The sequence below is a fragment of the Orbicella faveolata genome, unplaced genomic scaffold (genome assembly GCF_042242905.1).
Source record: "Orbicella faveolata isolate gen_17 unplaced genomic scaffold, um_ofav_v1 contig_12, whole genome shotgun sequence".
In the NCBI taxonomy this organism is placed as follows: Eukaryota; Metazoa; Cnidaria; class Anthozoa; order Scleractinia; family Merulinidae; genus Orbicella; species Orbicella faveolata.
This window is the reverse complement of record NW_028301539.1, coordinates 3,925,218-3,952,178: the sequence shown is the minus strand read 5'-3', so window position 1 is coordinate 3,952,178 and position 26,961 is coordinate 3,925,218. Positions and strand designations below refer to the sequence as shown.

At 37.9% G+C, this 26,961-nt stretch overlaps 3 protein-coding genes and 1 pseudogene across 4 annotated transcripts in view; 1 reads left to right on the top strand and 3 right to left on the bottom strand.

Annotated features, from left to right (window-relative positions):
• Positions 1-3,028: 3,028 nt before the first annotated feature.
• The window catches only part of LOC149116162 (uncharacterized), a 38,065-nt gene continuing 14,132 nt past the window's right edge, over positions 3,029-26,961 (bottom strand). The window contains exons 1-3 of one of the 2 annotated variants that reach the window (XM_089282124.1): positions 6,158-8,614; positions 4,827-4,866; positions 3,029-4,720 (exon numbers count right to left, since the gene is read on the bottom strand). In XM_089282124.1, coding sequence (XP_089138250.1) covers positions 3,669-4,720; positions 4,827-4,866; positions 6,158-6,253 — 1,188 coding nt within the window. In that variant the 5' untranslated portion in view covers positions 6,254-8,614 and the 3' untranslated portion in view covers positions 3,029-3,668. Of the gene's footprint in view, positions 4,721-4,826; positions 4,867-6,157; positions 8,615-26,961 lie in introns of those variants that run through there. The other variant, XM_089282125.1, reaches the window with a different exon arrangement.
• LOC149116168 (ATP-dependent DNA helicase PIF1-like) lies at positions 4,862-6,151 on the bottom strand (annotated as a pseudogene).
• Positions 9,664-26,475, bottom strand: LOC149116167 (uncharacterized). Its single transcript, XM_089282122.1, has 20 exons — positions 26,351-26,475; positions 23,579-23,848; positions 23,269-23,408; positions 21,635-22,087; positions 20,737-20,799; positions 20,576-20,638; positions 20,162-20,200; positions 19,776-19,817; positions 19,569-19,687; positions 18,808-18,905; positions 17,798-17,880; positions 17,536-17,634; positions 16,770-16,863; positions 16,532-16,619; positions 15,967-16,050; positions 15,688-15,804; positions 15,228-15,353; positions 14,488-14,523; positions 11,650-11,716; positions 9,664-11,089 (listed from the first exon to the last, which is right to left on the bottom strand). Exons 1-20 carry the CDS (start codon positions 26,416-26,418, stop codon positions 10,779-10,781), a joined length of 2,460 nt encoding a protein of 819 aa, XP_089138248.1. The 5' UTR covers positions 26,419-26,475; the 3' UTR covers positions 9,664-10,778.
• On the top strand, positions 23,841-26,836 carry LOC149116166 (uncharacterized). The gene is made up of 3 exons (XM_089282127.1): positions 23,841-24,993; positions 25,523-25,814; positions 26,369-26,836. The coding sequence occupies exons 1-3, from the start codon at positions 24,830-24,832 to the stop codon at positions 26,834-26,836; spliced, it is 924 nt and encodes a 307-aa protein (XP_089138253.1). The 5' UTR covers positions 23,841-24,829.

Here is a 26,961-nt window from a genome sequence, read left to right as displayed (position 1 = left end):
AAAAATGCGACGGGCACCGTAAAAGTTTTCAAAACGATCAAGAACTTTAAAAAAACGCGTAGTTACCCCTACATTTTGTTATCAAATGGAAGTGGCAAGCCTATTCAACACGAGATTGGTTTCTGATTGTGAGCAAAAGGTATTTAGACTGTATTTTACTGAGCCAGAGGAAGGCTGTGAGAGACTCTAACAGCGCTGTGGCAACGATTTTGCTGCTAAAAACACACCAAAAATGGTTTTATGTTACCATTTACCATGTAGTTTTCCGATCTTTATAAATGTGTTTCCTTTTCTGTATGTAAAGGCGAATTTTAAGGAAATTTGTGAGGAAATATCCTTTCCTTCTTTTTTTCAGAAAAATGCTGATATCAGCATTTTTTGAGATTCAAGGCTAATTATTTCGAAAAAATGCGTGGCTAGCCCCATTTTTCTTTGTGGATTCCAATAGCCCTTGCAAACATCTACTTATCCGCGTGGTCCTAACCTGGCGCAAAAACCTTTGTATTTAGAAGGCACCGTCCTTAAGGTGTCCATGACGAAAAGCCACTATTTTAGCTGTCAAAATACGTATTAGGGTGTAGTCTAAGAAATAATGATAATAAAAACGCTCTTATTTCCGTTTTTGGGCTCGATTTTCGCCGGTCAGTACTAGCGAGAGTGCTGAACAGCCCCTGGCAATCGAGCTTTTTCTATTTTAATTGGCATCTTTTAGGGGTCAGATAAAGCTAGAGCTAGAGGTTAAATTCAAATTTTCCGACGAGCATTCATATGGGAGTTTTCCCCCGCGCTCTAAAACAAGTGACACGAGGCAGGCCAAAAAGGAGTTTTGATCGCTTGAAAGCATGCAAATGATTCGCGTGACGTATGTTTTCGATGTATGTTTTTCCCCTCCCCCCCCCCCTCCCCCCACCCCGCGCTCTAAAACAAGTGACACGAGGCAGGCCAAAAAGGAGTTTTGATCGCTTGAAAACATGTAAATGATTCGCGTGACGTATGTTTTCACTTTTTGACATCACGCAAACTAAGTCACGCAAGCATTTGTAGGCGGGCCTTTAGCTGCAGTTTTGTTTATGGAACCAAATGGCGCGAAAAGGTTATGCAAAAACGTATATACTATTTAAATCTAGGATTATTACTCGACTCTGTGGCGTTTATAATTGGCTTTGGTCTTGAACAGTCTTGTTCCGTTTAAGCTGTGTATCGCGTGAGGCCTAGTGGCTTGTAAGTCACGCAACCCTCTGTAGTTAAGTATCAAACGCCACCCGAAACCCGCGAAATGTGTTGGAAATTTAAAACCAAGTAGGATAAACCACGCACCAGCAAGCTTTTCACACCTTGGTTAACTGGTCAACGCACATCAATAATGATTTAAAACTATTAGTAGTCAAAGATCATGAGTGCGTTCGACACCGTCACTTTCATATATATATCTTGAATGACTTAACTAGCTGACTTTCAACCTCTGTCTGTTGCTAAAATCAACATTTTTCATGTACAACCGAGGTTGTACACAGACAGATATAGTGTCAAAGTCCATGCCAGTGAAGAGTTTCCCTGTATAGTCTACGATGGCCGATTTGTTGCGTGACGGCGCTAGTTTCCGTAGACTCGCAAATATAGTAGGCCTTCAAAATTTCCTGTTTTGACGTAAACTCAGCATGAATTCAAGACGTAAACAAAATAACAAGCTTAAACTCTGGTCTGTAAGCAATTTTAAAGCTCCCATTCGATTTGCGTTCATAAAAATCTTCTCGTTTGCCCAAAGGGAAATTCGGTTTGGTTTGCACAATTTCATTATTCAGGCTCTGCGTCTATGCCAAGTTTTGTTTGTTATTTTTAACTTTCTTTAAATGACCTGAGACTAAAGGGGACCAGAACAACATAATCATTTACATTCATGTAAAATAAATAAACTGTTATTAACTAAGCCGTTTAATTAGCTCAACATTCTTTCTAGGTGTTTGTTTACATACCAACATTCTCTAGTTAAATGTGCGGCCTCTTTTTCCATCTTTTTCCATCGGATCTCTGTTTTCTATTTTTCCTCAAGCTGAAACGGCCGAAGAATAAGAGTTTCTACGATTTGAGTTTTGATCGCTTGAAGGCGTGCAAGTGATTCCGGTGACGTATGTTTTCACTTTATGACATCGCGCAAACTAAGTAACGCAAGCATCTGGGGTTTAATCAATAATGATTTAAAACTAGTGGTAACCACAGGTTAGAAAGTGCGGGCCTTGATGCAGTTAAGGGAAGGTACTGGGGAGGAAGTTTTTTTTTATATTGGAGAATGAAGTGAAGTTGAAGGTTTTGGGAAGTTTACTATAAGGTGGCATAAGTGTGCTATTTGAAATACATTATATAAACGACGATGGTTTATTAGGTGTTTGACGACGTATGGAAACAGTATCGTGATGTGTCCAAAAGTAGGGTATTTTTTTACGCGTATTTGATATCACCAATCATATGTTGTCAAGTTTGCCTTGTTTCAATGTTAACGAGCCAATAAGCTGCGGTTGTTTATTAGGAGTTTGACCACCGAGGAAAACAGTATCGCAACGCGTCGAAAATGACGATAATTTTTTTACGCGTGTTTGATATCACCAATGATATGTTGTCAAGTTTGTCATGTTTCAATAGTAATGAGCCAAAGGTTATTGATCTTAAGTGGAAACATACCCGGATCTTCCTCGGCAATCTTCGCTAATCTTCGGGAAAGTTCGGAAATACCGTATGACATTTGGGCGATATTTATAAATCTTCGGAAATCTTCGGAAAATGGTCGGAAACTTTCGGAAAACCGTGAAAAATCCTCGTAATTGGTAGGTTTATAAAATGAAGAAAATAATACATGGTTGCTTGGAGATAGGAAATGTTATTTCTCTTGTTGAAATCTATATGTCACTCGTTTGCTACGCTCACTTGTGCGATATCAAGTTGAACACTCAGAGAGAAATTCCATATCTACTTGTGCCCATGTATTATTTCCTATATATTTGTGTTTCTGGTGAATGAGGAATAAGTCTAATAATTGTTTGTGAGAAGACAACAAGATTTATTGAAAAGTACCGAGTTGTAGAAATGAACATAACAAAGATAACCTGGTACATGTAACTCAAGAGTATAAATTAATACACTTTTCAAGCATTTTCACTAACAGGTGAAAATGTCACTAATAAAATTGGAAAATTTTAAGTGTTACTTTAACTTTGACTTTGATATGTGAAAAATGTCTCTCTTAGATAACATGAAATGTGAAAAATGTCCTTAAGATAACTTGAATATGTAAAAAAAATGTCTGTCTTAATTGAACTTGAACAAGTGAGAAATGTTTGTGTTAAGAAGATTTAAATAACGTAATTTATATGGAAAATTTTTCACTAAGATAACATGAACACGCAAAAACAGGTTTCTGTCAATATAAGTTGAACATGTGAAAAATGTCCCTCTTTAGACAACTTGAACATGTGAAAAAATGATTCTTTTGATAACTTGAATACTCTACAATGTCTGTTTAGTGTCACTGCAACCATAAGTTTTAAGAACTACAGGTGCAAAACATTCTAAAAAAAATTGTCAAGTATTTTACAGGTGAATGTTCTAAAAAAACATAAACACAAGTTTCACTCTCAATTAAACTGCAAGAGATATTGACATGTAGCCAAACAGATCTAATCCAAAACTTCTAAGATGAAGTTGGATGTAATGTCAATGACGATGTTTACATTTTCCAATTCAAGGAGTCCTGCTTTGAGTTCATCTGTGGTGTTGTCTGAAGAGAGATTGACTTTTTTGATAAGAATGTTCATGACATCTGTAAAGGCAGTCAGCCAGACATCTTTCCAGTCAATTTCAGCACAGAGCCGAGCTGACATCCCCCTTTCCGCCGCTTTCACTTTTTGGCAGGTGCCACATGCAGCACAAGTGATCACTTTACAATCCACGGCATACGGCATTTTCTTTTTGCAGTTAGCAATTTGGCAAAGCATGAAAGTGTTCACTTTGTCAGTGAATTTAAATTCATTAACTGTTATTTTCTTCTTAATGTTAGATAACAACTCCTCTCCTTTTAGCTCGTGCATTACTGCGTCAATGGGCGTGAATGTGGTTGCTATCGTTGTTCCCAGATGTGTCTTGCCATTAAAGTTTTTAACACTGAGGTTCTTGATTTCATAGCTCTGTCCACTGGTCAATGCTGTAATGGTATCATCCCAAAGATGGATAATTGCATGGCCAGTTTTGTCTTCTAGCACACAGTCTTCCTTTACTCTTCCTTTGGAACCATTCCTTTTGGAAAGTTCTTTTGGTTCCAAAGAACCCATGGTCAACGTGGCTTTGACGTTTACTTTTTGGTTTCTCCTAAGCTTATTGAGCTGTTGTAAAGTAATATCTGTGGCAGATGTCTCGGGAAGGTTGGATGATGATGCACTGCCTGCAGAAGCTGGCTCTTTGCAGGGATCAAATTTAATGTCACTTGAATTAGCTTTTATGAGTGAGGCATACTGGTTAATGAAGATTTGGCCATCATCATCCCTGGCACTCAATATTTTTGAAGGTGATTTTGTTTTCTCAAAGTGGATGGCTTGCTGGTGTGATTTCTGGTCAAAGCCAATAGCTTTAGTAAACTTATTCGGCGACATTTGGAAGGTGAATGTGTAGTAATCTCTACCAGTCTTTGCCTTTTTCATGGGTGACACCGAGTGCACAAAACCCAGAGGAGTGTCTGCAAAAACAAATATACAAACAAGCATAAGTAAGTGGAATTGAAAGATTACAAACAGAAATTTTTTTTTTTTGTAAAGTGGCAAAACAACAATCAGAATACAAACCTTTTCGCTTTGCTGCCATGGAACTGTAAATGTGGCAGCACTGAAAAAATAAAAAAGGAAAGAAAAGATATGAAAGAGATTAAATTTAATGAATCAGTTGTATAAAATATTACTTAGTATGAGCAACATGATACACTTAAATGTTTCATTAAGTTATGTTCATATAATAATGGTCATAAATAAATTATTCTTTTTTACAATATATTTGTTTGAAAAAAAAAAGAAAAAGTTGTTTGCAGTAACCTACTGTATTTTTTTAAAGTAATTTTATCAATCTCGTTTAGCAATAGCAAAAGTATATTAATTATAATTATGAATTGAATGATGAAGTTATTAACTCATTGATTTGTAGGTAGGTGTTAGTAAGTGAAATTTGAGGTGGTATGATTTGCCAACCTAGAAAGGCGCTCCTCTTCTTGAAACCTGAATTGAAAGTTTGATGCATTCTTAATGGCCTTCAAGCGTTCAAATGACATTGGCTCAATAAGACAAGAGTCAAGTGTTTTCACCCTACTGATTGCAACATATGTCATGCCTGCTGTTCATTCTCGTGAACCAATATTGATCCAAGCTTTTTCTAGAGTAAGTCCCTGGCTTTTGTGTATTGTAATAGCCCAGGAAAGCTTTAATGGTAATTGCTGTCTCTCATGAAAAGTATCAGGTAAATGAGATTTAACAGTGATAGGGCACACTGGGACACATTTTGGTAACAATTCAGTAAATGATGGCCCTACATAATGGTCAAATTTAACCATAACTGCTATTGGTAAATCTGGCGGCGAGTGATTCTCTGCAAATATGAGGTCTACAACTTTTCCAGTAGCTCCATTGCATGGTCCAACCTCTGGCCACAAATTCATTGTAAGCATTACTGAAGCCTGTCTGGCAAGAAATAAGATTGGTACTAATCCAGACATTTCATCCGAAGGTAATGATTTAGCAGTGGAAGATCAATGACGAGCCTGAATGCAGGCTACTGGTCGAGAAAGCCTCAGCAGTTGTTGGTGATTGTATTCAGCCACTTCATCATTACCATAAAATAATTTTATTGCATCATCAAATTCATTTAAATTAGCAACCAGTGATGGCTGACGAGATAAAAGAAGCCTCCAGTCTTCTTCCGTAGAATCACCAGTGCGAAGGCGCATCAATAATTGTTTAAAGGCAACCTGCGTAGTATCAGAGCCCTGCACTCTTTGATTCACAGATAATCTAATTACTTTATCAAACATTAAATATGCAACGTGGCCTTGTTCACCAATAGGACCTGATGGCTTTGTGTGATATAAAGGTTTGTCTGCAACAGGTGGTAGCTGAGCTGGATCACCTACCAAAATAATAGATTTTCCTCCAAAAATTTCATCCTGTTGTCCAGTTGCTTGCCTACATCGTTTGTCAATCCAACCAAGCAATGTCTGGCCAAGCATAGAATACTCGTCAATCAATATATATTTAATATGACGCAATCAGTCTTGCAACCTTATAAGAGACTGCCCTTTAAGATCCTTGTTACCTCTTGGACCAACAGGTAAATTTAATACTGAATGAATGGTCTTGCCATTAATATTGAATGATGCTTTTTCAGTAGTGGCAGTAACAGTGTAAGATTGTTGTAGTAGAGATTTCAAAGCACTAATAAGGTAACTTTTGCCAGTTCCTGCAAATCCATTTATTATTAAAAGTAAGGGTGGTTCTTGGCGAGGACTTTCGAAGTGTTGTTTAACTAAATTGTATGCAAGTGCTTGCATGTTGCTGAAAGTATTGATGTTTATGTTGTCATCAGGGTTGCTTAAAGGTTGATAAATATATGTTTGCTTTTTAGAATTTATCCAGGATGGCATTTCAGCTATTTGTTGTGAAGTATATGGATAAGAGGTTGTCTGCCAATAGGTAGAATTGTTAGTATATAGTGAGGAAACTTCAGGATCAGTTGAATTATTTGAGTGCGAAAAGTCTGCTAAGATCATCCATTCTTCACATTGCTCTGATTCAGAAGACTGTTCATTTTGTAAATCACAATCAGAATAATCCTGTAAATCTTCAAGTTTGTCATGCCAATCGGGTACATGGTTTTGGGTATACTCTGACTGCAAGAATGTTTTCTATTCACTAATGAATAAATTATCGTTTTCCTCTTTACTTCCCCATGCATCTTCTGGTTTTGTTTTCCATGGCTTAAATTTCAATAATTGATATTTACAATACAACCCAAAATTAGGGCTTTTTATGCTCAAAGAATATGTAGGAAAAACCCTTGGAATTAAGTTTTTAGGCTGATTCACTAATTTGCCACTTACAACTTTGTACTTTGTTGCAAAGTCAAGAAAGTTCATATCTGTCAACTTACATTTTTTATTACATCCATTTTGAAATCACTGGCTATCCTTGCAATCTGATTGGCTCTCAATGGTGCGATTTATTCACGAATCGCACTATTTTTTGCTCTAAATCGCATCTTTTTCTCAGCCATTGAGAATGGGACAGTAAAACAAAACAACAAATCAGATTTCAATATTAGTTTAAAGTAAACAATAACATTTCAGGAAAATGAAAGGGAAAAAGCCATTGTGTGGAGAATTTAGCAACTAGTATTGCCAAAACTTTGTTGTTATTGTGTTTTTTTTTCCAAAAAACTTGACGAATGTAATTAATTACAGTTTCTAAAATGACGATTATCAGCTCCTTCAGGCTGAACACCTACTTTAATTGAAGTTTCCAACTTTCAGTGTCCATTTTGATGAATATTTTGGCGATTTTTCTTCAACATCTGCTCAAAATCCGTATGATACCAAGTCCAGTAAAACATAAACAAACGAAAACCACACAACAATAAATTCAGGGCCATCTCAAGAAGGTAGATGTTTCCAGGTTTCTGGTAGTTTCAAACGAAGCAACAAAAGAGCTCAACTCTGTCGCTGTGAATAAACAAAGTCAAAATACACCCCGCTCCACAAAACAGTGAATGAATGAACGTCTTACGAAGCTGGTGTTAGTCCCACCATCTTGGAAATATCTTGAAACAAATGGCGTCGCAAGAACTTGACAAGGTCCTGAGTATTGAGTCCTTCACCGAGGTCACAAAAAGAAACAGAGATGATAACGAGCTGGACTCCCTTAAAATCATGCCATTAAACGGTATGAAAGAAAAAAAACGTACCATCCACTGGGCATCGTGCACTCGAGGGAGTTTCACAACTCAAAAGAAATCCATCGCAGAATTACGCAGGATGCACCTTCAAATTCCTTCTCCAAAGACAATGAAAAGTCTCAGCTTCAACCACAGAAGAAAGAAAGACCTTCCATCATTGATTCAAGCGACGAGAATTGAACTTTTATACCTGAGGCAGACTATTTTCGTTCTGACTTCGGAACTGCTTGTTTCTTTGTCATGCTCGGATGAGTTTTCGTCACATGACATCGTTTTGCATACCAAATGAGACGTAAAGGTGTTTCCGGTTCCGCTTTTTTTTTTAACAAACCGGCTACTGGAACAATACACCAAAAGTCTAAAAATTAAGGCGATAAAATTGTGCGATTTCAAAATGGATCTAATAAAGTGGCAATTGAACTTCATGTCGTGCAATTTTGGTCTGAAATCATACTTGTGATTTCAAATCGAACTCGCGCTACGCGCTCGTTCGATTTTGAAATCACGCATATGATTTCAGACCAAATTGCACTCCACTCAGTTCAATTACCATTATAAACCTGCCTCATATTTGTGTCGTTGAGCATATGTATCAAGCAAACTATCTGTTGTTACTACTTCATCAGGTGCATCAGACAGGTTAAGTGGATCAATTTTTGTTTCTGGGCAACCGACCATGATAAAATATGATCGAGTACGAAAAACAATTCGTGCACGATACAATTACATCCACCACGATGATTTTTACATCGAGGTCGATTACTTTTAATCGAGGTGGATTACTTTTAATCGACTTGTTATGGAGGTGGATTACTTTTATCGAGGTGGAGTTCTTTTTATCGAGTTGGATTCCTTTTCATCGAGGTGGATTGTTATGGAGTTCGATAAAAATCGTCTTGTTCAATACGTTTGATTTTCGATAGTAAATAGAGACTGGTACAGATAACGTGACATCTCACCCGAGGTAGACTGGTGAAGAAACTATTTCTCGTTGTTTGTGAGCCCCTCGTAGAAAGAAAATGGGATCCAGAAATTGTACAGCCGAAATAAGTATTTCCGTTGGACTTTGCCGTGTATGTAACATGGGCCTCATTCGTTTGAGCTCGAACTTGAAGTAAGTTTCGTTGGGAAAATTTACCAGTAAGGGTCTGGCAGCAAGTATAGATAAAATGTAAATTAATATGTGTAAGTACTTATTCGGCTCAGCTTTAAAAGTAACGGTCATGTATATTCTCCTCTTTAAATAATGTATATATTTAAAATTCTTAAAAGTATGTTGTAGTTAAGAATTAAATTGTTCAAATGTAAAGAGAATAAGACTAGGTAAGGAACTGCCTCTTTTGATACTTTGCAGACAACATATTCGGGTTTTTATTCTTGTGCAAAGGCAGAGTCTGTGCTGGTGTGTAATTAAATTTCAAGCTTACTATAAGGTTTTTGCAAGTTCAAGTAAGCTTAAGCTTTTTTTGGGAAAATCTTCATGATAGTATGTTATATGCAGGTTGCAACTCTCTGTAAAATGAGGCATAAAACAATAATAATTTGTCAGGTATTGTCCTGGGTCCAAAAGAAGACTTGCAGTGAGGCATGGCATTGTCATCTTCCCATCCACCTACCCTCCCTGCTACTCCAGAGTAGCTAGCGACAAATGTACAAAAAAAGTCACACAATAACAAGTACATGCAACGGTTCATATCTGCTGAGAACGTTTATTGCCAACATATACTTATCAGTAAAAATATTAAGTTAGAAATTTAAAAAAAGGCTACTAACAACAAAGTCTCTTACCTAGAGATAATCAGAGATAGAAATCACTCATCCGGAAAAAAATATTTCTCATAATTGATAAAGTTATAATGAAATAAATTACTTGCAGCTTTTCTGACGTTAACTAGCTATGTTCAGTTGCAACAAATATCAGTTAATTACATTCCTATTTCAAAACATGGTTAAACTAGATAATGAAAACTACATATGTTCTATATTCATCAGGTTAATTGAAATAACTCCATGAATTACAACTCATTGCAATTTAAAAAAAGTGAATTTAAATCAGTTACCTGCATCTTTTATTACTGTAACTATAACTTGCACATTGTGTTCAGGTGCAACAAATGTTAACAAATAATGTACAATGAAGACAAATTATTAAAATGAAGTAATTAATTATTAAATTGAAGTCTATGACAGTTTTCATTTGAGTGTAAAAAAAAAACCAAACTAAACACCCTGGCGGATCATAAAGGAGGCAGACAATGTAGTAATTCCAAACCAATACATGTACATGTAACTAAAAGGAAAAGGTGAAGAAATTAGGATTATGAGCAACTACTATCAACCTTTGCTTTTGTTTCTACATTTACAGCACATAAGACTTGATCAAAGAAAGAAACAAACATAAAATTAACTTACTTAAACGTATCTCTAACTATACACAACTAGATTTTCATTGCTGAAGTACACAAACCATGCACTTAGTACTTAGTACTACTTATTACTTTTTTTTACTCCTAAACTAATCATTCAAGAACACTGGACATGCCCTTCCACATGTACACTTGCTTTTTCACAATATAAATTACTGGCAGCTTTTATAATTTTACAATTCCAACGTTCAATTGCAATATATGTCTCCAAGCTACTTTCCTTTATCTTAACAGTGATATACTTAATAATAAACCACCTAGATAACTATGTAATTGTTTATAATTAATCACTCAAGAAATATAACTCATTGCAATTAAAAAAAGGTGAAATTAAATTAATTACCCACAGCTTTTGTAACATTAGGTATAATTTTTTTTTTAATCAGCTTTTAAATGCTTTGCCTTTTTTCTTTCTGCAGTTGTTCTCCTGTCCTTTTTTCGTTTCCTTTTTCTGCTCTTCTCTTCCTTATATTCCTCTTTCTCTAGGACTTTTTCGTTTTCTCCTTCAGTTTCTTCCATTTCTTCTTCTATTCCTTTTTCTGTTTCTCCTTCCTTTTTTGCTTCCGTTTGTTCTTCCTCCTTTTCTATTTCTTGTTCGTCTGTTTCTTTTTCTTCTTTTTCTTTGTCCTTGTCTCCATTTTCTCTTTCTCTTTCCTGTGCTTTCTCCTCGATTCCTTTTTGAGGCTCATCTGTTATAAAAATGTACAATTTTTTGTTAGTCCATTCACTTCTTCTCTTTTTGTTATTTTCTATTTTTAGCCTTCCAATGTTATTAATGTAATGTCATTATTTGCCGATTATGATCAGATAAACATGATTTATGATTGGCTTGGGAATTTTTAAGTCAGCCTTTGTTAGTTCACCGACTGTATTCTGAGGTATGCTATCATTTTTCTTAGCTCAACTCTAGCCTTCAGTATAGATTAACCTTGGATTTAATAGGTTCTATTTACAGTTTTGTATATGTTGTAGTTAAAAATTAAATTCAGGTAAAAATTAAATTCCTTTGTCTCTTAACCACACTTATTCATTGAGTATGGATAATTAGGGTTAGAAGACAAAGAATTCTGTATCGTAAAAAGAATCCTTTGAGTCCCAGCAGCAGATAGTCAGGTCAGGAAGAAGTCGAATGGGTGAAAGTGACGTGAAGGTGAGTTTTCACGAACGATTGCACCCATTTGACTTCCTCCTGACTTGGCCATCTGCTCCTGGGTCTCTGAGAATGCATAAAGAGTTGATTTTTACTTACCCAGTAGTGTAGCAGATAGTGTTACATCTTGTAATTCACCTTGAGGGAAATTTCCTCTGAAGGAGACCTGCAAGTCAAGGTAAGGAAGGGAAGTGTGCTGTTCAAAGGAGTCACGGATAACTTGTTTCAATGATGGAATACAATATGTTGTAACCATCACTGAAACAAAGTTAGCCATTTTTTTCCATTTGAGCAGCCCACCTCCCTTAAGATGCCTACAGTTGCCTATTGACACTGTAACCACTGAAATCACTATTAACCACTGTCAGTGTTGGGGTAGCCTTTTTCTGTCATTGTCACTGTTAGTGTTAATCGTTCCGTTATTGTTACTTTTTCTGTTGTTGTTGATGCTTGTGTTGATGCAGTTAACGTTGATGTTTTAAGTGTTAATAATATTGTTACTGTTAGTGTTAGTGTTTCTTTAAGTGTTAGTGTTAGTGTTAGTGTTTCTGTAAGTGTTAGTGTTAATGTAATTGTTATTGTTAATAATAGTGTCAGTGTTAGTGTTTCTGTTAGTATTTCTGTAAGTGTTAGTGTTAGTGTTAGTGCTAATTGCTAGTGTTAGGGTGTTAGTGTTAGTGTTAGTGCTAATTGGTAGTGTTAGGGTGTTAGTGTTGGTGTTAGTGGGTGTTCTGGTCAAGTTGGTCTGTCTCAAGTGTCAATGCTCTAGAAGAGCCTTGTCCCAAGGGATCCGGTCAAATTAGTCTGTCCCAAGTGTCGATGCTCTGGAGGAGCCTCGTCCCAAGGGAACCAGTCAAATTGGTCTGTCCCAAGTGTCGATGCTCTGGAGGAGCCTCGTCCCAAGGGAACCAGTCAAGTTGGTCTGTCCCAAGTGTCGATGCTCTGGAGGAGCCTCGTCCCAAGGGAACCAGTCAAGTTGGTCTGTCCCAAGTGTCGATGCTCTAAAAGAGCCTCGTCCCAAGGGAACCAGTCAAATTGGTCTGTCCCAAGTGTCAATGCTCTAAAAGAGCCTCGTCCCAAGGGAACCAGTCAAATTGGTCTGTCCCAAGTGTCAATGCTCTAAAAGAGCCTCATCCCAAGGGAACCAGTCAAGTTGGTCTGTCTCAAGTGGCGATGCTCCAAAAGAGCCTCGTCCCAAGGGAACCAGTCAGGTTGGTCTGTCCCAAGTGTCGATGCTCCAAAAGAGCCTCGTCCCAAGGGAACCAGTCAGGTTGGTCTGTCCCAAGTGAAAAGCCCCGTCTCTGGATAGTTGGTAGTGTCAGTCTTCCCCCAAGTATCAGGGCTCTAGAAGGGCCTCGTCCCTGGAGAGTTGGTAGTGTCAGTCTTCCCCCAAGTATCAGGGCTCTAGAAGGGCCTCGTCCCTGGAGAGTTGGTAGTGTCAGTTTTCCCCCAAGTATCGGGGCTCTTGAAGAGACCTCGTCCCAAGGAAACCATTCAAGTTGGTCTGTCCTAAGTGTCAATGCTCTAGAAGAGCCTCGTCCCAAGGGAACCAGTCAAGTTGGTCTGTCCCAAGTGTCAATGCTCTAGAAGAGCCTCGTCCCAAGGGAACCAGTCAAGTTGGTCTGTCCCAAGTGTCGATGCTCTGGAGGAGCCTCGTCCCAAGGGAACCAGTCAAGTTGGTCTGTCCCAAGTGTCGATGCTCTAAAGGAGCCTCGTCCCAAGGGAACCAGTCAAATTGGTCTGTCCCAAGTGTCAATGCTCTAAAAGGGCTCGTCCCAAGGGAACCAGTCAAGTTGGTCTGTCCCAAGTGGCGATGCTCTAGAAGAGCCTCGTCCCAAGGGAACCAGTCAAGTTGGTCTGTCCCAAGTGTCAATGCTCTAGAAGAGCCTCGTCCCAAGGGAACCAGTCAAGTTGGTCTGTCCCAAGTGTCGATGCTCTGGAGGAGCCTCGTCCCAAGGGAACCAGTCAAGTTGGTCTGTCCCAAGTGTCGATGCTCTAAAAGAGCCTCGTCCCAAGGGAACCAGTCAAATTGGTCTGTCCCAAGTGTCAATGCTCTAAAAGGGCTCGTCCCAAGGGAACCAGTCAAGTTGGTCTGTCCCAAGTGGCGATGCTCTAAAAGAGCCTCGTCCCAAGGGAACCAGTCAGGTTGGTCTGTCCCAAGTGTCGATACTCCAAAAGAGCCTCATCCCAAGGGAACCAGTCAGGTTGGTCTGTCCCAAGTGTCGATACTCCAAAAGAGCCTCGTCCCAAGGGAACCAGTCAGGTTGGTCTGTCCCAAGTGTCGATGCTCCAAAAGAGCCTCGTCCCAAGGGAACCAGTCAGGTTGGTCTGTCCCAAGTGTCGATGCTCCAAAAGAGCCTCGTCCCAAGGGAACCAGTCAGGTTGGTCTGTCCCAAGTGAAAAGCCCCATCTCTGGATAGTTGGTAGTGTCAGTCTTCCCCCAAGTATCAGAGCTCTAGAAGGGCCTCGTCCCTGGAGAGTTGGTAGTGTCAGTCTTCCCCCAAGTATCGGGGCTCTAGAAGGGCCTCGTCCCTGTAGAGTTAGTAGTGTCAGTCTTCCCCAAGTATCTTAGCTCTAGAAAAGTCCCATCGGTGGAGAATTAGTAGTTTCGGTCTTCCCTCAAATATCAGGGCTCTAGAAGGGCCGTGTCCCTGGAGAGTTAGTAGTGTCAGTCTACCCCAAGTATCGGGCTATAGAAAAGTCCTGTCCCTGGAGAGTTAGTAGTGTCAGTCTTCCTTGAGTTTCATGGCTGGGAAGGGTTTTGTGGCACTGAGGACAAGAAATTAATCCCAATTTTTACATTGTAGCATGCTTAACTCGTAGCCTCACTAAAAAAGATTTTTGGATGTATGTCCTTATTCATGTTATGTTAATGTCGTTTTAGTTTTACCTGGTGTCATAATCACAGTTATTACTCATTTATGAAATTTTCTCTACCTCACAATTTAAAAGTGTCTTGACTTCTGCCTCTTCCTGGAAAATGTTGAGAAATACGAGATAAGTACAGAGTATGGAACCTTTGTAATGATATCTCAGGTTATGTTCTATCAAGATTATTCTGGAATTCTTAAGAGTAGGTGCACTCAAATATGCACATGTCAGATTCTATATTCAAATTTTATTATTAATGCATTCGTATGTTTGAAACTTGCCAGGGGTGCTCATTGAAATATCCCCTATTTAACTTTTTTGTCACATAATCCGATTCAAACACTAAAAGTAACACCACAACAATTTGCTATTAATTAATTAATTAATTAATACAAAATCATATAATTATTTGACAGTCATTTCTCAATCTCATCTCACGAATGTATGATCATGTTACAGTTCCTGATGAGATCAGTTATGTATCAGCTTTTTAATTGTCAAATGGAATATTGGATTAAGACCCAGATAACTTGAAACCCTGCTAACTCGAACTGATTTTCACTTCCGTTCAGATTTCAAGTTATCAGGGTTGCACTGTATTTTTATTTTGATACTTGCATTCTTTCCTAAATTTATAGGTGACTATCATACTTCACACTTGGGTTGCACAATGAGTGCAAGATGGCTGATAAATTACAGTACAGAACCTCACATTGGTATGTCAGTGTTCAATCACCATTTCTTAAGTTCTCTGTTGGATAACATGTAACTTAGATTTTTGACATAATGCTAGAGAATCTACTTACTCTTCCATAAACATCGAGGACCTCATGTCCCTCTATGGGGTCCAAGTGCAACACCACTTTGTTTCGCCGTTGCAGGGTAAAGTGGAGTGGCATGCATCCCATACCCCCTGCCCAGTCATATACTTCCTGTTATTCACATAGACAAAAGTAAAATCTTCTCAAAACCTGTCAGGTACAGGCCAAATATTAAGACAAAAGAACAAATAAGAGAGGAAAAGGTCTAGGGAGGAGATAGTTAAATGTTGTTGGTATGTGGTAATTATGCTTGCAGGGTTATGCCTCGCTCAAGTTTAGATATGCTTAGTTAAGTATTGTATAAGCATACTAGGTAAAATTAAATATAATAACAAGTATGAAATGAGTGAGTGAGTATGAGTGCCAGCTCCTAATCACATGTTTTACAGACCACCAATGGCTTCCTTTGGTTACACATAATTTTAATGTAGAGTATTGTATAAACCTGAAACAGAGCTGTTTCCTTGAACTTCCACCTTGCTTTTATTTCACCAAAGCGAAGGGCAATAACAATGCCTTCTTTGGGCTCTGGAGCCACACGTTTTCTTCTTTCCTCTGTTATCTAGACAGACGAAAACAATTAAAATAATGTTTTTCACTAATTATTTCCCTTATTAATCGTTGCCAGCCTATTAAGTTACACATGTAATTTCCATATGTACATTATTGTGAGTTAAATAAGATACACTCTTCAATAGACAGTATCTGTTGTTTGAAAACTTACAATCACTTCTGTTTGAGACAGTTTTTGCAGCTCTTTGTCATCTTTCTCTGTTTTGTTCTCCTGCTGCACTTCATGCTCATGCTCCTGTGTTTGACCAACAGACATTATTTGTTTGTAATAAATACTAAAGAGACAAATTTAAAGCCCAATGATAAATGATAAAGATGAAATTTTCATTATGCCATGGGCAAGGGATTAAGAGAAAATCTGAGTCCCCAATGGGAATAGATGCCATGAACTCTCAGATACCTCTGAGCTAGGAGACACTTGTGGAGAGCTGGGCAATTTTACTGGGTTGGTATGTGGCATGCGTCCTGTATACATTGCTGATCATAGCAGTATCTGGGAGGCCATGGGTTTGATTCCCTTCAGGGACATAATGAACATTTCATGTTTATCATTAAAATTGTTGTATTTATTGCCATGTCACTGGAGTAGAATTGAGTTTTTAAATCTGCAGCACTCTGCATCTTTCCTTTTGTCGTGCTTTAAAGGTGTTTTAAAGTCCACTAAGTAAAACATTTTTTCTTCAATAACTGGTAGCATTTGTTGTTTGAATACTAACTTTGTCTGATGACTGATCAGTTCCCTCACATGCTGCAAGCTGGCGCTCTTGCTCACGTCTCTCCTCACGCCATCTTGCAAGTTTTGCTCTAAGTATAGAAATTTACACCAAATTTGCCTTAATCATGCATGAAATGAGTGCTCAATGATTAGACTGTTATTTATGATTGGTTGTTAAATATGGTGTCTGTGATATGTAAGTTACACTACATAATAATTCAAGAAAGCAATGAAATTACCTCTCTAATGCAAGCGATTCAATCATAAAGGTTGCTCGCTCACATATGCTCATTGTTGAATGGGACAGCCAATCATAGTCGTCCATATCTGATGCTGCAATTGATTTACAAATAAACAACATGAAAGGTTTATATATTTTTAACTATTACTCCTTGCAAGCCTACTTTGGAAAATGTCTGTTGGAAGATAGAAGATTTCTGATTTTTTCTAAAACTCATTCATACTCTCTGAAAAAAAAACGTTTTAAATCTAAGACGTAACCTCAAAATAGTAAAATTATTAACAGGGCTTTTCAGGACCAATGTTAACAAACACAGTTAAAAGAAACAGTCCTTTTTTATAAAGGCTGTATACTGGCAGGGAAAAGCTCAATTCAAAAAAAATGTTTTAATAATCTTCTTACAGCATTTTATCTTTTAAAGATATGTTCTTTTAATAAAGATATGTTACTCATACACTTTCAAACCCATTAAAGGCTCTGAACAAAAGCAGTCTTAACTCCAAACTGTTAGCCAGCTTACATTGTAGTAGCCCATTTCAATATGTAAAATACCACATAGGCACCAAACAAAACCTTTTGAAAAGCTTTTCGCCGGGGAACAAATAAATCACAAATGGGTTGGGGGTACACAATATGTAAGTTATACTTTAAAAATGCAGATCAATACAAAACAATTTTGGAAAATTATTTATCAAGTAACAAAATGAGGGTGGTTAAGTTTTTAGAGCAAACCATACTGATTTCAATGTCAAAAATTGGGTCACCTTCAATCCGCTCAATGAAGGTGAGATTTCTTCCGGCTGATGGAGTTAAAAATATCAACTGGTCCACATCATTACTTCTGTTCCCATACAATTTGAGTGCTGTTTAATTAAAAAGGACAAGGAAGTGTTAGGATAAGCAGAAAAGCAGTTTCATTAACAGAACTTGCTATCACACTTTTGAGATGTCATACAAATACAATTTGGCTTACTGTTAAAAGGGTTTCAGGAAATTCCTTGTTAACTATGTTTATGTTTAACCAACCTTCTTGGCCATCTTTGGATGTTGTTTCCGCAATCCAGAAGAGCCAACCTTCCTGGCATTGCCCAAGTACCCTCTGAAAAACCCTTGACAAAATGATAACATCTGAGTTAGTTTTAAAAAGTGTGCATATACAGTAAAATTTAAAATTTATTATTATATAAGTTGGTCGTTCCGTCGGTTGATCGGTCAATCCTTCTTTCCTTCCTTGGGTCGTAAACTTTTGTTTGTATTTCCGCTGACGAAGAGAAAAATGTGGTCGAATGAAATGTGTTTAATAACATGATGCATGCAATGCATGAATGTCGAGCAAAATAATAAATTATTATAAATGGAAAGCACTTATTAACTTCTTGGGGGAAAAAGAAAGAAATATCACATCAGAGGGAAAAGAAAAAGAAAAAAAAAATTTGTGTGTTTGCACGCCCGAGTCCTGAGGTTTAAATACATGTAAGGGACAAATGTAAAAAAAAAAATTTTTTTTGCAACAAAGCCAAAACATTTTCATCTTTCTGCATATACTCATGCATGTACTTCATCGTGCAAAATAGTCATAGCCTAAAGGCCTTTGATTTCTTTGTGCAATTATTTACTGATCCTAAATTCAGTGCTGAGCATGGCCAAAGAAAATTTTTTGTTCAGGAAATTTTTCATGAATTTATATTGATGCACACCTTTACATAATATTGATTATTGCTCCAGAATTCACACCTTCATGCAGTAACAAAAAGGAAAGACAGTTTAATGTTGTCTTATGTTTTATTAGTACTCAGAAAAAAGTCCAGATAATGGACTTCAGACTTGTAACAGATACCTTGTAGATTTTATTTTTTCAGAATTTTTCTTTACTCCTTCCTCCAAAAAAAATCTGTTTTTTTTTCCATGGGAAATGGTGGACAAATCATAATGTTGATTTCTTTTGAAATTACATTAAGCTGTATTATTTTGCAATCAAATATCTGGTTGAATTAACAACAAACAGTACAATAATACTATACAATGTACATCCAAACCTCAACGTTGCCTCATTCAATTTCCCATGCAAAGTTGTATTGGGGCGCAGTAATAGTGCCACTACAGGTGTTTTATCCTCACGAGCCTGCCAGCATAGCTACATGTATTTGTAAATCCAGAACAAGAACAAGTTTAACTATGCAATAATCACAATTTTAAATTGGGGGCTCACGGTTTCAACATTAAAACCCCCACATAAATCGCCCACTTTCTAGCACAGGATTTTAGTCATTTCCCGCACGTATTTCTTGTAGGTGTTTTGTTGTTCACACCCTAATTGGAACGTTATTTGTACTACAAAGCTCTAGTATAAAATAACTTCCATTTATGTATCTTGTAGTTTTATCCTGATGAAGTCTCAGTAGCATACGAAGCCGGTCGATTAATAAACTCAGTTATACAAAAAAAAGAAAGCAAATAGATTAATTAAAGATTGACTGACCGACTGACAGATTGACTATAACAGCAACAATATACATGTATCTTTATTGCTTCTAATTCTCCAAAGGGAGACGTTGGTCTGATTGAATGAATGAATGAATGAAAGAATGAGTGAGCGAGCGAGCAAGCGGGCAGGTGGGCGGTCAGGTGGGGGGAGGGGGTGAGTGATTGAGTGAGTGAATAAATGGAAGACGGATGAATTTTCCACCATCATTGCCCGAATGTCATTTTTGAACTTGAACGTTATTACGATAATCCAAGTTCAGGTTAATCCTGATAGCCCAATAAAAAGTGTTTGTCAAAATGTGCTCTCATTTACCTCTTCAAAACTGTGGTTTAAAAAAGATGGTAACCGTTCCTGAACATTGACACAGGATGCCTGAACAGCGGATTCGCATCTAAACACTTCATTCACGCGACACTCTCTACTGGAGACCCCTAAAAACAAACATTACATTTTGCATTATTTGAAAATGTGATAGAAAACCATTATGGAAAAAATGTTTGTTGTGGTTATGTTATGTACCTCCTAAGCCATGTGGAGACATGTCCATTGTAAATGCCCCAACTGTAAAAAAAAGGCAGTGCAAAAAAAATGTGCCATACAAAAATTTTTATTAGCATAAAGTATTAAATTACACACATCATCATCATCATTATTACCAGCAATATGTTATTATTATTATTATTATTATTATTATTATTATTATTATTATTAATGTACAATTTTTTGGCTTGAGAACAGCTAGGCAAAACTTGTTACAAAAATGAACTATGTATACAGAACATGACTTAAAGGCCCAAGAAACTATGACATCACAGAGAACCCAACGAAACATGTTCAAACTGCAGAAAAATTAATTGGTCTCAACTGACTGCAGCAAATATTTAAGATAAAAACACTGTACTTACCATTTATACCAACTCCGTGGAAAGGCTTGCCACTTATCCCTGGGTGTAAAGGAGAGATTATTGCAACTATGAAGACCGTACTGTGCCACTGTTCAGTTATTGCAAAAAGTAAAAAGGTAACTGTAATTGAAATACTGTAGCTGTCCTTCTAAAATGGGATATTGATCCCTTCTTGTGGCAATGTGTGACCTTGGATACTGGTTCTTTTTTCTTGACAGCTTTGGACATTTCATGTCTACAATTGTCAGTTAAATTAGCCATACACAGTGTTCAGCAGATTTCATTTGAACTTTGAATTTGTGCTGATTAGCTCTTTATTAGCTCTTTCATAAGCTCTCTATACATTTGAAACGAAATCAATAAAGATGAAGAATAAAACTGTATAAAATTACTTTTAAAATCTTTAGATTTTACCTGAAGTAGTACGGGTAGATGATGTTTGCCTTGCACGTCTGATGAATGATTTTCGTGTTGGCACTTAAATGCAAATGATAAGTGACATCATTATCAGGGCTTCTTTCATTGTATCATTCTAAGGTCATAAATTATTGCTATGGATACAGAGTTGTTCTTACCTTGCACAGTGTTTACAATCACTAAATCATCATCTTCGAAAGGACTTTGAAATAGATCAGTGTCTGTGGGAGTTCAGCATGCAAACAATGCATTAATTTTTATTTAATGTATTTTTAATTAGTTACAGTTAATTCGATCAATTTCCCTGAACCTATTTGGATTGTCTTTTGTTGCTGTTATTAAGGATTATGCAGTATAGTCCTGTTTCTCAAACCTCCAGGGGAAAAAACCCACCACAAAAACACTAGCATGAAAATATATAATGATTCATGATTGTCTGCAAGTGGCCCATCAGGCTGGAGCTTATCCTGGTTTCCGTGGCATGAAACAACTAGCAGTATTTCTATTCCCCCCTGGATGGGATGCTAGTCCATCACAGGGTTACCCCCAGCAGTAAATTTGCCGATACCCAAGAGCACAACAACCTGGCACAGGGTTGCAAATTTTTTATTGGTGACTGCTACAGCAGTGGTCTTGAACAAGGGGTTTGGTTTTTAGTTATGGGTAGATTTGTAGTCAAAGTATAAGAACTGGAAAAGGTTGTCAGCAACCTTAAAGCAGTGAAATGGGTAGGGGGATAATTCATTGTATTACTTTGTATTACATGCAGCTCTCATAGTTAGTAATAACAACTATTATTTTGTTTTTACTCTGGTGTTTGTGTTCCACGCACTTATACTAATTATGTAAAGTAAGCACTATGGCACAAAATCTGACATTTTTTATTTTATGGGCTGTGTGTACTCTTAGTGTTGCAAGTAACACCTGAAATTTACTAGCAGGCTGCTAAAAGTGAGATTTTTTCCTTTCGAGCACTTTTACACATTACAACGTTATTGCACACGAACCTTAAGATAATTGCTTTAATAAAATTTTATTTTGAATCATTTCACTTACATTCACTTCTTCTAGGTGACTGGTCAACCCGGACAGGTGTGCTGGCCAAAGGGGCAAGAACTGATGATGGAAGAGGCGATGAAGATGGTGATGTAATGGCAGCAGGTGCTGCGTAGGTGACTTGTGTAGCAGTTGAAACAGTTGTGTTGGCAGCGATGGCACTGGTGACAGGTGTAGTGGTTGAAGCAGTTGCGTTGGCAGGGATGGCACTGGTGACTGGTGTAGTGGTTGAAGCAGTTGTGTTGGCAGGGATGGCACTGGTGACTGGTGTAGTGGTTGAAGCAATAGTGATGGCAGGGATTGTACTAATGACTGGTGTAGCAGTCGAAGCAGTAGTGATTGCAGAGATATCACTGGTGACTGGACTAGGGGTTGGAGCAGTAGTGATGGCAGGGTTTGAAGTGGTCACAGTCTGACCTCGTGTCAAAGTGTTGTTATTGCGGCGCGGTCTGTCTGTAAAGGAGAAGAATGCAGCTTAACATTATTATTGGAAAGCACATCTGCACATAATAATAATCTTTATTGAGGAAACCTTTTCACATACATGTGGTTTTCGAAAAGGACCTCAAAGATTAATACTAATTAGTCTAACTAAAAATATGAAATTTATAAAACACTTAAGTTAAATTTAAAATCTGTCTCTTAACCATGGAACTTTGTACTGGTCTTACTAGTCCATGGCACAAATTACATACGCATGTACTAGTGCCTTGTACAGTACAAGCCTATATATAAAAAACCACAGAAACAAATTGAAAATGTAATATTAAAAATCTGATGTTTAATTAATCTGCAAGCAAGCCAGCGTGAAATACAGGCTAGCTTCATTTTGTTCTGTGGTTACTTTTCTGGCAGACAACCCAACAGACATACGGACAAGCTATGCGGACTACTCGGTACTCCGTTAAGTGTTAAAAACAAATTATAAAAATGGAATTGAAGTACAGTGAAGTAAGATTACTTTTCTATGTCCTATTGAACATTATTTTCTATTTTTTTTTTCTATTTTACAGTCAGATTATTATTTCATTGGTAAAATCAATGTACTAATGAATTTCCAGGTTACATCAATAAAGATATTACCGGTTAATTATTCATTCGTTGCTGGTACTGAGAAAGTCTTTTTAAATTTCGCCTTTTTTCTGATGAAATGTAATTGTAATGAGTTTATGTAATGTGATGTAATGTATTGAATTGTATGTCTTGTAAATTGTTTGCAGGCCCCCATTTAAACCAGCCCACGCTGAATTGGGTGGCCTGTTGAAATATTGCATATAAATAAATAAATAAATAAATAAATATCTGGTGGTATTTAGGGTGTATTTTATATTTTTAAATTGTGTTCGATTTAGTTCGATTGGGTTCGATTAGATTCGGAAATCGAACTCTGTCACACAACCCAATCGTTCGACTAAGTTCGATTGAGTTCGACTACCGAACAGTGGGAAATAGGTGAGTAAGTCCGATTGATCTCGAGACAACAATTTCGGGCATACGACAAAATGAAATTTGGCAGTTATACGAGCGACCAAAAACTAAAAACGCGCGGGTGGTAAAGCTTTGAGAGGCGCGGCTAAAGAGGCCTCGCCGCGCGCGCGCGCTTTTTTCCCCAAATTAAAGGCTAAGTTACTCACCTTTTTTACGTTTCCAGTGCATGAAAACTTTTTTCTTTTTGCTCCCACCGAATAGATCCAATATCTTGTCGCCACTAGGCACTCCCACGTGGACGACTTTCATAGCCTGTCCTTTTGTGTACGATGAAATGAATCTCAAACTGTTGAAAGGAAATAAACATAAACTTTCTGGCTGTTCGAGCATGTATTGCTATACAGCAAATAACTGTTGAATACAGTGATCAATAGATAGAGATTTACTAGTAAACAATCTAGGCCTGATTTGTAACAATAGTTATTATTGGATTTCCAGTTCAAAGCGATCACTCACCAAGATAGGTCTAAACCCGCTAAGGTTGGAAAGGCGGCAACCAAGCTGTCTGTTATGGTGGACGCCGACTCGCTTCTTCTAAAACCAACATCTTTTACTCTGCCAGCGTCAACCAGCTTTTTGAAAGCTGTTTTCCTGGGGACTGTTTGAATCCTTTTAGGCAGATGAATAAAAGTCCGCGTCAACGCTCGACCGGCGTGGAGAGGCGGATCGGCAACGTTCTGGACGTCAGAATCGCTCTCACTGGAGCTCTCACTAGTCGAGCGATCACTGTTATCATTACCCATCATGGAAAAAATAAATGAACTTGTCAGCGACCAGAGGGTTTGTGTCTTGCTGAATGCAACGACGCTAACTTACGAAAGACGCTTATTTCGCGGCGTCACAAAGTAACTTGATACTACGTTATAACTTGTAAGGGGCGGTACGCTCTAAAGACACTGACAATGATACCATATAATTTGTGTTACGAGAGGTGGCAAAAATAGGATAATTTTCATGACTTTTACTGCCAGTCACAATGACAAAATCTGAGGATTTTTTAAAACAAATCGTTTCTGTGATCTCCGCTGTCGTCAAACGAAGCGAAGTTGTATTAAATACCGGGCGGTGCTTAATTTGAAACGACAGAAGAGGTGTCACAATTTTTCTCAACTTCAACTTTGGGTGCTCTTTTTTTTCGCGGCAATAGGAAACAGGAATAAAAAAACGCTTGATCGCAGTATATTCTCGGGCACTCTGCGTTGTGTCTTCAGAACCAGTTTTCTCCTATCGCAATGGGGTCATTTGGGGAGGTATACAGAGGGTTTTTGTGTGAAGCCTGATAAATGAAAAGAACGGAAATCGCAAGGTGGTGCGTGATTACTGGGCGAGTTCCCGATTTCTAGGCGCGTGACGTAATTCACCTGTTAGATTTCAAGGATAAGTAAGGCTTTCTCTGGGCTATAACAATACCATTAGATAGAAAAATACAGTCCTTATAAATAAAACAGAGTATTAATTGAGGTCAAACAATGAATTTTCTCTATTTATGTACGTCCAAATGTAATCAATATGACAATTCGGCGATATGGTAAGAAATCTGATCGACTTCTTTGAATGGAAGTGAAATTTGCATCACAAAAGAGCTGAGGTGCGACAGTGATTCGGCGAACGTGTATTGTAGCTCGTTAGACCGACTGGAGTCTTCAACCTGAACATTGCAAAATCCGCTTTTGATCAGTATTGGAAATTCGTGCTTGGCATTACGATATGAATTTGAATTTGTTTATTGATTTGGAAAGAGGACCGCGATCTGCTTTGGTTCGATGGCTCCAAAGGCGACGTTTGATAGCAGATCCTCTTTGGTGTGCGCAGTGTAATATCGCGATGGAATTAACCGAGAGAAATGGCGAACATGTAGACGGGTTTCTTTGGTGAGTACAGAGTTGCATCTACTGAATCAGTGCGATTCACGTGAAATCTAATGTAGTCTACTATAAAATTGCTTATACACGAAACGAACGCTACACTTGAACAAGAAATAATGACGCGCCTTCAAAGTTATGCTAACTGTTTTAGCCAATAGAGAAAACAGAAAATTTCCATCATTCTTACTTGTTCTTCGAACGTTTTTTCTCTATGCTGGCGTAACTAGAATTAAAATTAGAATTAAAAATCTGAAACCCTGAGAAGAAAAAATGTAGAGTCTCGATCATGCAAACATATCATGAGCCCTTGTATTCGTAGAATCACCATTTCTCGGGCCATTTAAAAAAGGAATTTCTAGCATAAATGGCCACATCCGTTAAATAATTCCCAAAACAATTGATGTCGTACCTCTAAAAAAAAAAACGGCAGGGACCAAAACTGCAACAGTGAACATAAATCATGTTTAGACTCTCTTACGGGAACGGGGCGCATAGGTCAATTAGCAATAGCGTGTATTTCTTTTTGTTTTATTAGGAGATGTAGTGGGTGTCGCAAAAGACGAAGCTTGCGAACGAACAGCTTTTTCGTTGAATTCCCGAAGATCCCTTTGGGAACGCTTCTTCGCGTAATGTTTTCCTTCGTGCACGAGGAGTCACAACGTAGAATTGCGGAAACGCTTGCCTCAAGCCGAAGTTTAGTTTCTCGCATTTATAGGCGACTACAAGATCTGTGCTCAGTGGATCTCGAAAACAGGTCAATCCTACCGTTTGGAGGACCCGGAGCTGTTATAAAGTGCGACGAAAGCAAGTTCAACCATAAATCCAAGGTAATAAACTTAACCCAAACTGATCCTTATAGAGCTACCTTATCTCAAGAAAACGCACGCAAAAATCCAGAAAGGAAATTTGGGATATATGAACAATTTACCGCTCTTGCCACTATTGTTGTCCAACTAACTTTTGTCACTTTCTTTTATCACCGGTGAATATACGACCATAGCGTCTCGTCCCCTCTTTTATGCTAAAAATTAGTTAAAAATACCAACGACACCTTTTGGGATTGTCGCGTAAACTTTCTTTCACCTTAATTTAATTTTAGAAACCGCTCCGGAGAAAGTCGTTTTAATTTTGCCAAAAGCTGTTTTGTTTTGACTGGAAATCGGTTAACCTATCGTCGTTTATTAAATGCACAAAAAAATCTCAATTCGGAGATAATGCACACAACCGTTCTTAACGTTCGATGGGTAACATCTTGGTAATGCACATAAAGACCGTCAAATACTAATAAAATGATAAGCACAAATTTAAAGGATAATCTTTTTCAAAAACTCTATAAGAAAAAAGCGGCCGAGACAAAACTTACTTTGGTTGTTTATTCCAGTATAACAGGGGAAGGAGAGCAGCCCGTGACTCGTGGGTGTTTGGCATCATAACCACAGAGTATAGTCCCGCGCGGGGTTACTTTAAGGTTGTCGAGAGAAGAAATGCGGCCACCCTTCTACCGATCATCAATAGATGCGTCCTGCCCGGTAGTGAAATCCATACAGACGATTGGGGGGCATACAGACGAATAATGCAACTTCCAAGCGTCCGCAGACATAGAGTTGTCGTGCACGCCCACAATTTCGTCGATCCACGCACTGGAGTGCATACACAGGAGGTGGAGTCTTGCTGGAGCCAGCTTAAACTCGGGCAAAAACAGAGAAAGGGGCTGAGAAGAGAAGATCTGCAATCCTACCTCGACGAGAGAATGTGGCGGCAGTGGAGAGGAGGAGACCATACGCAAATCATGGCAAATTTTATCGCCATCATACCCCTACAATTCTCGACTAACCAACCAGCTCTATAATAAATAATTATAATCTTCTTAAATAGTAATTTTCAAGTCGCTTATAGAGTGTTTTTATTTAAGGACGTTCGCACGTAAATTTTCTACTCGATAGATTTTTTTTAAACTTCTACTACAGTGAGACT